This window comes from Primulina eburnea, chromosome 4 (assembly GCF_022965805.1).
Source record: "Primulina eburnea isolate SZY01 chromosome 4, ASM2296580v1, whole genome shotgun sequence".
Classification (NCBI taxonomy): Eukaryota; Viridiplantae; Streptophyta; class Magnoliopsida; order Lamiales; family Gesneriaceae; genus Primulina; species Primulina eburnea.
Genome location: NC_133104.1, coordinates 42,019,099 through 42,031,145, shown reverse-complemented (window position 1 = coordinate 42,031,145; position 12,047 = coordinate 42,019,099). Strand labels below are relative to the sequence as shown.

The following is a 12,047-nucleotide window of genomic DNA, read 5'->3' as shown; positions in this document are numbered from 1 at the left end:
CTTGAACTTTTTTTAAAAAATGACTGTCAATAAATAATTGCTTGAATAAAGTTAATGATAATGTTTATTTAGTATCCATGCATTGCATAAAGAACGAGTAGAAAATGACCATATAGGTTGTTTTATATATTATATACATATACGAACCATAATATACTTTTTTTACGTACATAGTAAAAGTAATAATTCGATTTTATATAGTAGAAATATTTTTGAAAATAGGAAAAAATATAAATTATAAATACTCTATATAAAAATGTATTTTAATTTATTGAAAATGGCGAATATATTATATATGACAAAAATTTGTGTGAGACTATCTCACGTATCTCTTATTTGTGTCATCCATGAAAAAATATTACTTTTTATGCTAAGAGTATTACTTTTGATCGTAAATATCAGTAGTGTTGACTTGTCTCATAGATAAAAATTTGAAAGACCATCGCACAAGAGACCTACTATGAGATAAGTTGAGTACAAATGCATGCACACCATTAACTGCAGAAAGGTTGTGATTTAGAATTTTTCCCTTTTTTTATAGAGATATAATATCAGTCACACGATATATCGATTTTTCTCTTTTGAAAAAGAATATCGAATGAGTCTATATTTTAATAAATTTATAAATAGTGAAATCTGAAAAAAGAAATAATCTTAATAAGTTAAAAATTTGTTAAGTGAAACGATATGATTGAATATGTAAGAATTTTCCATGACAAAAAAAAGGGGCATGAGATTGTTGACCTTAGTAGCGTCGACAAGTGTACGTAAGGCCGTAAATGGCCTTTGATATTTGATTCCAACCAAGTCCCGATCACTGCAGAATTCAAAGGTGGCATCTAATATATATCTGTTTTGATATTGAAAGGGTTGTTGCACATAAACTTACAGTACATAACTGTAAATTAGTATATCGGAATTTGATGTTGTGCTTTACATTGTTAACATCAGCACATAATACTTGGCACAAATTAATAATTAACACACACGTAACTTTAATAAATGAACACCAGTTATTTAAATCATGCACAAGTAAGAATACTTGTGTGACGACTCATGGCAAGAAAATTCACAAGAAAATTATGTAACTCATTTTAACAAACCAATACTTGTGAGACTAACAAACCTAAATTTCTTGACACTCAAAGACACCAAAATACATCAAAACAAATCGCTACTAAAAACTAGATGCATAAAATTGACACATATAGCACAAAGCCAAACACAATCACTCTTCGATCAACATTCTGCGTCAGTGTTGTTCTTGGAGTGTTGTCAACACTAGACAGCAACACGATCACGATGTGAGTCAATCACTCAAACTCTTTACGTGAATCTTCAAAATCGAATTTGATCAGTTTCAGCAAAAACTTCATTAGCCGTAAGCAACTCTTCTCTCGTCGTCTTTTCTGCTTTAATCGACCTAACTTTCACAATATATAAAACTCTTCTTGATCAAGATTTTCATAGATTTTCCCACCTATAAACAAGGAAACCTGAATTTTAATAGGATCTCACTCTATTTAAATTATATTATATCTTATAGATGAGTTCACAAATTATCTTGAATAATTCTCAAGAATAAGATTATCTATATTTAGGAAAACAAATCTTATGAATGATCAAGTCAATTCAAATTAGTCTCGAAATACAAAATAGAGACTATTAATTGATTCGGAATCAAATATTCATTTCAGATATGCTACATACACATCATGTTATCTCTACTAGCATCGCTGATGAGTTACTCACATATTGAATGTAGTGAAATATATCAAAATTATACTTCCAATAAGTGAGTTGGTCGTCATCGATGCTCACATAAAGAATACGGTGAACGTTCGTCGTATCAAAATTTATATGCATAATTTCAGTGACATGTCCATGAACTCTAGATATTGACCTATCCACGAAATTCATACGCAAACCATACGTAAAATTGTTAATTTTAATTAGTACAATTTAAGATTTTAAGTTATGTCATTGGTATCAATAATTTTATAATATTTGGTGTGTATTTTTATTTAATAAAAATTATGATTAAAGGGGACATTCATGTATCAAAAGTTTACCATGTTGCAATTTGATAAATATTGGACCACAAAGTCTAAAGTTCTGAGTCGAAAAACGTGATTAAGTCAGCTGTTGACTGATTCAATGGTCTCACTTTCCAACAAAAATAAATAAATAACGAATAAGACAACATATTTTAATTATATTCCCTTTTCTAGTACTATTACGTCGCCATTTTCTCCTACCGTTATATATTAATAAAAGATACACACGAATTACATCTGTTATTATAATTTTTAATTTGATCAAATAATATTAAAAAATTAACATAGAATTATTTTCGATTTAGAAGAGTTCTTTAATTTAAAATGGAAGTTTTGTTTAGATTTTTTTCTATTCTAAGATAATTATTTTAAAAGTGTCAAACTTAATAATAATATAATAATAATAATATAGATGACATATTTGATTTTTATTTATATATAAATTTAATCTAGTCAAAAGAATAATTAACTGATCAAATATTAAAATTTGACAATTAGAATTGTGATGTGGCTTTCAATTAAGTAAATCGACAACTCTTAATTATTTAGGATTTGAATTTTTGAGAATTTTATTGTAATTATTTATTGATTAACTGTATTATACAATACATAATGATATTATAAATCCTTAATTATATTTTTAATTGTGTATCCAAAATAAATTTTTAATAAAATGAAATAATTTTAATCCAGTATTATCAACAACTTATTTAAATTTAATCTCACTATTATTCCGTGTATTTATTTTAAGCTATATATTATTAATATTTTTAAATTTAATTTTTTATAATGAAATTATTTTAAAATATAATATAAATTGTAGAATATAGTTAATCATAATTCAAATTTTTTGTTTGTATACATTATGATATATTTGATAAATTGTAATACATAGGATTATACATTTGGCATTCAAAAAATCATATAATTAAATTATATTTGATGCCTTATCTATAGACAATTGGAAGAGGGAAGCAAAGTCAATTTCCCAATCATTATATCCCATCTACTCCATTTGGAATGTATATATTGAACGAGTCAACAAATTTTTTGAACATTTTTAAACTTCGGAATTTACGTCTCATGCCAACTCTAATTGAAGCATTAGATTTTCAATTAACTTGACGATGGGAAGAGATAGAATAGTGATTTTGACTTAAAATTACACTGAAATCCCACAAACTATGCACCAATAAAATAATGACTCAGTCTCATCTTGGATAACTCAAATAAGAGATCTGTCTCATAAATACGATTCGTGAGATCGTCTCACACAAATTTTTACCTAAACTAACATAGCAATTATACCTTTTTACCGATAAATATTTCGATAAGAAATCTTTATATATATATATATATATATATATATATATATATATATATATATTCACGCCTCCCGAGACATTAGTGGATTAAGTAAGTTGATACTAGGTAAGTATTGTTTTTAAATGATGATCGTGCAAGACTTGACTTGGTCCAACAACCCCCGATTTGTCATTAGTTTTCTAAATCATTTTTTTAAATTATATATTATGCAACCAACAGTCTTTCAATATCTTTTGAGTCACTATTTGATTTATGACCATGTCGATCTATTTCAACAAAGGGAAATGGAATAAACCATGTGGCTGATGGCTCCCTGCCTCATCTTAGTTTAAAGTTTAAAAGGACAAAATTCTAAATGTTTTTAAGTTTATAGTTAAAACTTCTGATAAATAATCTCACAGATCTTGTCGACCCAAAAAAAATATTTTGAACATAAAAATGTAATATTTTTTATAGAACACGTCGGATTGGAGATTCATCTTACAAAATTGATCAACAAGACAATCAGTTTTTGTGTGATTCAAATAGTTTATGCTTTTACTAATATCTATTTAAAATGATAGTTTTATAACTTGAAGAACCTTAGTTTCGGAATAACTTGATGTGTAAGCATTGAAAAAACACATTCAGCATGTACATAAAATTTGTCAGTTGAGATTTTACCAGCAGTTTCGAAAACAAAGGTTGTGTTTACGTCAGATCATTTTATTCGAAAAGTGGAAATGAATTAAAAAAAAATTGAAAAAACGATTCCTGTAATTGGAAATTTGAAACACCAAATTTAAAACTAAAATTGAAAATTTTGACAAGCGATAATATGAAATCAAGTAAAGAAATAAAACTAACGTAAATTCAAATTCCAATCCTTCCATCAAAATAAAATGGAAAAAAAGAAAAACAACTCTGAACTGTCTTGCTACGTTACAAGACTATATATATTAGTTGATCAGTCAGAAAAAAATCATTGTTATATTAATTCCTCATCATATTTTAGTTCATACTTTTCAAGTTTCCCTCATCTGATCGCCTTTGCCTCGGCACTCCATATCTAAGCAACTTATAGAAGAAACAAGAACCGCTATCATATATACAACGAAATGAACATGTCGAACTTCCATACTTTGTTAGCACTAACTGGCTGACGTATTTCCACCCGAGACGAGCCATGTATCCTGAAAGACCCCGATGCTTTGAACTTTAGGTAGAAAAACTGGTCTCATCTGTTGTCCCACGATCGTTGCAAACCAAAACAGAGGTCACACGGCTCCTTTGTATTTAATGATCTCTTGTATGCTAATAATATTTTCAAGAGTTCTGGAGAGGAACCACCATTGTGTAGCAGAAAACAACAGATAATATCATAGCTTCGTACAATCTGTAGATGAACTGCATCTTTTTGATCAGTGGTGACTTTCAATAAGATCGCCTAGGGTGATCTTACCACAGTTTCCAGGATCCAAACGATCAAACTGTCTGCATATCTGCAAGATGTCTTTTTCCGAAACCTTGCACATTTCTTTAAGCTTGTATATTACGTACTCGGATTTACTGCACATAACACGAGAAGGAACAAATCATTTTTTAAAAAAACCGAGCACTATGTCAAGAAAGAGAGAGATAAAATATATAGTCGAAACAAAAATATGGAATTTCATAATTAGATTTCATTCCTAGGGGAGTCGATATGCAAATAGAAGTATGTAAAGTGTTAAAATATACAGAGAATTTTTCACTCGAACCATAAAATTTGTATCCATCAGACGAATTTGATGGGAATACCCTGGTGCAATTGTTACCAGTACACAGGATAAAGTTATTACTGCGCCTCGAAATGTGAGAAAAGTTAAATTGTATATGCATATAATCCGTCTCATAATCGAGAAACTAAAAAGGTCATCTTAACAATTAAAGAACAAAAATAATTTTCAAGAAGCAATGAACACGAAAAGATCTCAATTGCCTATTTAAGTGAAATTCCTAAGTTCAGGGCAGGTTCATGAAAAGGAGGTACACTGGTTGGTTCTTGGACCTGTATATAAAGACGCACATAAGTTCGGAAACTATAGTTTAGTTCTTGCATAGTTTGGAGGTTCAAAATGGATACACAGGTGCTAAACTAGAACCTAGTAAACCATCTCGATTTAAATATGTCAACACATACTTGTATCAACTACAATTTCCAGTTAACTAAATTACTGACAGATAATTAAGAACATACCTCACAAAACCATTGTTATCAATATCAGCAGCAAGAAATTGAGCTACAGTCATATCTTGTCCAAGCACCCACTTTGCCATCCTTCTATGCCGCTTATCGACTCTGGCCTCAGCCAAGTAAAGAAAGGCTCTAGCAACCGCAAGTGTAGACACAAGCAACCAAACCGATGCAAAAATCCGACCCGTTACAGAATTAAATGCCCTGTCACCATATCCAACGGTTGTGACAGACATAACCGACAAATAGAATGAATCCAATAAATTCATCTTCTCAACAAAATGCAAAACAGCAACCCCAATTCCAATACAAAGAACCACAACCCCCAAGGCCAGTGTCACTTTCATCCGAATCCTCATCCTCCCCTTTTTCACATCAATAATATAAGATCCAGGATCATGAGATCCCCTACCCTTGATAGTCCTTAAAAGATAGTTCTCTTGTAAATCAAGCACATAACTAACCATCCCAGATAACAAAATATCAATAAACCCAAACCCCACAAGTACAAATGCAATAGAAAACAGCTTAGTTAAAGTACTATCAGGGGTTATGTCGCCATACCCAATCGTACACATTGTCACAATGCAAAAGTACAAAGCATCAACCACAGGATGTGTCTCAACCCCCCTGAATTTATCCTTGTTGACAAAGTAAATAACCACACCAAGAGCCAAATACACGATCAAAAGCAGAAAACCCTGTCTCACAATTGAAGATTTACCAAACTGTGGCTTCTTTGTGCAAGAAGAATGGTCAATCTCATTGATGGTAGCCATGGCAGGCGCAGTCTTGGACCTGTGGAGATTGCTTTTGGAAGCTGAATAGTTGGGATCACGCAACCAAGATTTTTGGTTTTCTGGATCAAGATTGGATCTTTCATCGTCAATATTGGTGATAGAAGGTTTGGGGGAGGTGAGGCTTAAAGTCAAGGCCTCGAGAATGCTTGAAGAGGAAGTCTCCTTCAGAAGGGATGATGAAGATGAAGGGGAACCAAAGATGAGCATGTCTTTGAGTTCTTTAGAGGAAGGGGTGAGGGGCATCGGCGGAACCGTAATTTCAGCGTTTTCTGGTACAGGGCAAAGCGGTGGTGGCGGTGATGGTTGTGACATTCTGGGGCTGATATAAGGGAGGAGGGGTTCTTTTTCCATTTGGGTTGCGCGGGGGAATAGGCGTTGAAGCTTGGTGAATTGCCGTTAATGTTCCAAGATTCCCGGTGGTGGCAGCGGTGGCGATGGTGAGGATGCAAGCACTTTGAGAATCCTTACAAAAGGTCAAATGGTTCGGTTTGGGATCTGTGATTCTTGGATGTGCCTACATTGTAAGCTATTAGGTAATGATCGTGAGCAAAATTAAGGAAACAAGTCGGTCATATATATATGTGTATGTATATATATATATATATATATATATATGTGTATATGTAATTGATTTTTATATAAAAAAAAATTAGACGAAAATGATTTATGCCGTACTAAATGAAACTGGAAATTCGATTAAAATGGGGATGGATCGTTGACGAAGCATTAAATTAAAATAATTCAACTTTATGTATATACTGTCATTACACTGCCACCGAACCTGGTAATCTCGTCTTCTAGGAAAATATCAAAACGCATCGGATTTTGGATAAATAATATATGGATTTCAATTCAATTTAGAAATTTTTTTACATCTTAAGATATGGTCAGCATTTCACTTTATAAATTCAAAAGCTTTGAATTGACTATTAAATTAATGGATAATTTAATAATTATGATACATGGAAAAGAAATTTAAATGACTCACGCTGCTTCAAAAAAAATAAAAATTTTAGGAAAAATGACATGCAAAAGGTGATCAATGTCAAGGTCTCTCCGTTCAATTAAAGATGATAATAAATCGGATTTGAGTAAGATTTATATACTCCATCACCTTATTTATTATATCCATAATCTCAAATTTGAATTTGAGTAAGATTTATATACTCCATCACCTTATTTATTATATCCATAATCTCAAATTTGAATTGTTTCATGTAAGATACGTATATTTACTAAAACGACGAGAACGTTATGGAAAAATAAATATAAAAATTATCAATTAAATATTATAGAAAAATAACAAAATATTAGAAACAATTTATTTTAACATAATTATGCTACACAAATTACATCAACTTTATATTAATAATTTTTTTTTCATCCGACTAATTCAAAAAATCATATTAAAATTCACATCATAGCCAAAAAATATTCTGCTTGGATATAGGTAGGATTCATTAAAACCCGTCTTCATCCTAATATCTGAAAATCCTCATATCTGAAAATCCTCATATCTTGTTACTCATTTATTTAATCGAATAAAAAATCTTCTTTATATCCTCCTCTATTCGTGACGAGTATCGTATTTTCATCATGTTCAAAAGAAACTGTCCACCCTACGTTAAATATATAACTAGAATGTATATTGTAAAATGATATTTGAGACTAAATATGTAATTAAGAAAAAAGAAGAGAGATATAAAAGCTCACAATAGTATTTAGGAGTAGAAAAATTAAATTCTCGAAAAAATTAACACAAAATAATTAAAGTAAAAAATTTTAAAAGTCAAAATAAATTATTTTAAATTCAAAATATTATATTCAAGTATATTATTAAGAGTATTTTAGAAGAAAAAATGTTATGACAATCAGCATGATTGTAATGTTACACAAACGTTCTATGTATGTTCACAACTTTGTGTTACCGAGTGAATGTAAATGCATTTTTTATTCTAATTCAGAACCTTTGCTGACAAAATATATCAGGAAGCCAACTGCAATTCTTGAAACAGATCGCAGGAAGTAGCCCATAAATCCTCAGCAAGCTTCACATTGCGAGAGAGCGCCGAAGATTTCAGACAACACCCACTTCCTCCGAAAAAGTATACTCCTGATATTTCCTGAAATAAATTGAGGAGCGAAATAAAATTAGGGGCGATTTCTTAAATTAGAAGGAGCCAAACAAGTTCGTAGCTCGAAGACACCATATAGCTTCCTTGATTATTGATTATAATTGATGCTTTGGCGTCTAAAACCTCGAGTATCATTCACAATAGAAACAATTGGTAAAAAACTAAACTATGCATTCAATAAGCAGTACACAATTAGAATGTCAGAAGCTTACTGGAGGCGCAAGCGCTCCATCAACTATTGCGCGTACACCGGTTTCAGAAGAGTGGAGCAGACCCAAAAGATTCAAGACTATATAAGCCATCTGGGAGATGCATGAGGGAATTTCTCGCATGATATTGGTTTTCACGGCTCCAGGATCTACGGCACTTGAGTATCAAAAAAGCCAAAATCAATTAGAAAACATTGAAAGCATGACTTGGAATCACGACAATTATCACACTCGTGCTATGAACATTCAGCAATGTAAATGAGTAATAGACTGAAAATTGTGCAGTAAACCATATAATTTAATCATAACACGACTTTTTTCCACAGCCAAAAAATGACAAGAAACCAAACAACAATGATTAAAATTCATCCACAATTATCAAAGTTCTATACATACATCCATAATCCAATGGAATCTCTACAACTTAGCACAATTTTTTAAGTCTAGACTTGTAACAATCATTTGATGCTCTTATTGTGTCACTTTCGCAACATGCACTAAAATCATAATATCATAAGGTACGTCACAATACTCAGCTAGGAACAAAAGAAGTTTGAAATGAAACAAGATGATACAACCGAATTAATGAAAATTGCTTACACAACAGAGAGGTGATGAGATTTCTCTGCTCTGCCAGCTTGTCGATGAAGTTCATACGTGAAAAGTAGAAGGCATACTGTCGATCGAAAATGCTCTTAGCAATCAAAATGGCAAACAATCAAATTAACCCGAGTTTCAAAAGAAGCTTCTCACATTTAGAATACTCGTATATTTGAGCATAGGGGTAGCACCTAGATTTCAAAAAACACGTTCCTGAAACAGTTTCTCTGTCTGCCGGCATGTCCCAAACTGAACCCAAAAGAAACAACGATGCTCATGAAAGACCATTAGAGTTTATTTTGTTCAGAAAGTGCGACCATCATCAGAGTGAGAAATTTTCATCAAATGGGAAGGGCATGGACATGGTATACACATGGATCATTAGAAACAGCCAGTTGACACGGTAATCGAAGTGGAAACGGAGGCTAAATTACAACATCATGAGATTGTCACGACTTCATATAGTGCAGGTTATAAACAAACTTACCATTCCAATGTGTAAAGGATGAGACATTGACCACACGAGAAGGAATGGGGCTATTTTCCAGAAGAGGAAGTAAAACTTTGGTAAGACAAAATGCACCAATATAATTAATAGCCATCATCCTGAAAAATTAAGCAAATTTAATTATTTGCTTATTTTCAGATACATAAACAACAGACTATTTTATTCTCTTCCTATCTTGGCTTTAATTTTACAAGTAGTCAAGCCAGTCTACTACAAATTATGTGATGCTATGACAATTATAGGGAAATACTCGGTAATAACTGATCATATCCTTCTGAGGTGATTCTACAAGAAGTTGCCAGGATCCCAGCATTATTTATCAGGAGCTGAATAGAAGGATGAATGTTTGAATCTATTAGCCAGTGCTGAATAGAGCTTTTGAATTTGATGATCGATTTTAAGGAAGATAAATCAAGCTGAAAAGCTTTCAAACACGCGTCATTGTTTTGACTTCTGATAGCAGACAAAACCTGAAAAATAAAACTATTGAAAAATCATTCATTGTAAAGTAGGATGTGCATTGCTGATGTAAAAAGCAGGTGCAACACCTTTGACAGCAGTTCAGATGACCGTCCAACTGCAAGTATGAGAATAAATTATAATTCAGCTGAGAAAAAAGATAGACTACTATTTTTTTGTTAATCAACATGAAAGAGGATGATTTTCTCAATAAGAATCCTAGCATGGAATAATAAATTGATTTTCAAAAAGAGCGATCTTCCACATTTTAAAAAATGAAAAAAAAAACTATGCAATAAGTTGAAATATTAAGCACGCTATGTGATTATAAATTTCTTATAAAGGAAGAGTAGAAAAGAGAATACCAAGAACAACATAAAATCCCTCTTTTGAGAGAGCATGTGCCGCAGCAGCGCCCAGACCAGATGTGGCCTGTAAATCAATCAGCCAAAACAATATATTTGCCTCAATTCTAGCATTTATAACTGCTTATTGCATTGTATCAGAACCATATGCATTCACAATCATTACGATCTTATAGAAGGACAATGATGATCAATTTACCCCTGTTATTACGCAGATGGGGAGCCCCCTCAGAGTCGCTGCCTCGGATTTGGGTTCTTGGGGAGGACCGCCAGAATAAATTTTCGATTTTGACAAGAAAAGGGTACGGGAGAACAACTTCAAGAAGGAAAAAATGAGAGATAGAGTCCAAAGGACTGCCATCCTCCAGAATTGCACAGTGCGTATAAACTGAAAAGCCTCTGTCACCGCCTTCACCACTTTCATCCTTTACTCTCCAACGCTTTGAGAAGTCTACAAACTGACTAAGCAAAGAAGAATTCAACCTTCTCTTTTACGTTACAGAGGAAGTAATCGCACCCACAGGATATAACAAAATCTGAAATTTCTCACTTGAGGAGACTTTTAGACCGTCATTGCTGTATAAATATTGGTTAACTTGCACGAGTATGAAACGTCTCTCAGTACCACAGAGCAAGCACTCGATGAATTCCTCGAATACCTAAAATCGAGTTTTATTCACATGAATGAAGATTATAATCTAGTAAACATAAAAAGCTCCAAAACACATTAGAAGCTGCGAAAAATACAAATCGTATGCACTAGTTTCTCAACAGGAATAAATCATGCATCATCGTATCAACCTAAAAATCATAAAGATATCCAACAATCACTTAGAAACGACAGCGATATACAAAATCTAACGATTTTTACATAATTCCAAGCACGAAACTAACATTATTGAAAAACACAAATTAAATTACTCGGAAAAGCAAGAGTTGAGAAGGTCATTTTGTGTTTTTCTCAATCAAAATCATTGCTCCTCGGCGACGGCAACCGCCAGACCGCTGCCGCGTGCGGTGTGATTTTCTGGTCTTCACTCTCTTGTGTTTGGCTTGTTGCTTCGCCCGCACTGCTTTGTATGTTTTGAAAAAAGTGTAATTGCACGGGAGTTTTATTAATTTTTGTTACATGAAATCCACTTTTAATTTTGTGGTAAAAATTGACAATTGTAACCTCCCATTGATTGTGGTAAAAATTGACACATACATGAAATCCACTTTTAATCCACTTATTCAAAAAATTATTTTAAATTTATAAATATCCATAAAATATAATAAAATTATTTCTAATTAAACTCATTGCTAATTATATATCATCTTACTTTTATTTGTTTTCAAATTTTCCTATGAAGTGAACTTTTATTCTTATGTTT

The 12,047-nt window shown here is 32.0% G+C and overlaps 2 protein-coding genes across 6 annotated transcripts; both read right to left on the bottom strand.

Annotated features, from left to right (window-relative positions):
- Nucleotides 1-4,491: 4,491 nt before the first annotated feature.
- Nucleotides 4,492-6,949, bottom strand: LOC140829113 (two-pore potassium channel 3-like). Its single transcript, XM_073192115.1, has 2 exons — nt 5,602-6,949; nt 4,492-4,931 (listed from the first exon to the last, which is right to left on the bottom strand). The coding sequence occupies exons 1-2, from the start codon at nt 6,747-6,749 to the stop codon at nt 4,784-4,786; spliced, it is 1,296 nt and encodes a 431-aa protein (XP_073048216.1). The 5' UTR covers nt 6,750-6,949; the 3' UTR covers nt 4,492-4,783.
- A 1,244-nt stretch (nt 6,950-8,193) lies between these two features.
- Nucleotides 8,194-11,812, bottom strand: LOC140829112 (uncharacterized). Of its 5 annotated transcripts, XM_073192111.1 has the most exons (11): nt 11,596-11,810; nt 11,225-11,333; nt 10,874-11,132; nt 10,675-10,741; nt 10,399-10,427; nt 10,112-10,320; nt 9,830-9,948; nt 9,496-9,591; nt 9,343-9,418; nt 8,746-8,899; nt 8,194-8,521 (listed from the first exon to the last, which is right to left on the bottom strand). In XM_073192111.1, exons 3-11 carry the CDS (start codon nt 11,096-11,098, stop codon nt 8,384-8,386), a joined length of 1,113 nt encoding a protein of 370 aa, XP_073048212.1. In that variant the 5' UTR covers nt 11,099-11,132; nt 11,225-11,333; nt 11,596-11,810; the 3' UTR covers nt 8,194-8,383. The 5 variants fall into 5 exon arrangements, with proteins under 5 accessions (XP_073048212.1, XP_073048213.1, XP_073048210.1 ...); XM_073192112.1 differs by having other exon boundaries at nt 10,874-11,250; nt 11,670-11,812; XM_073192109.1 differs by having other exon boundaries at nt 10,874-11,333; nt 11,596-11,807.
- Nucleotides 11,813-12,047: the final 235 nt, after the last annotated feature.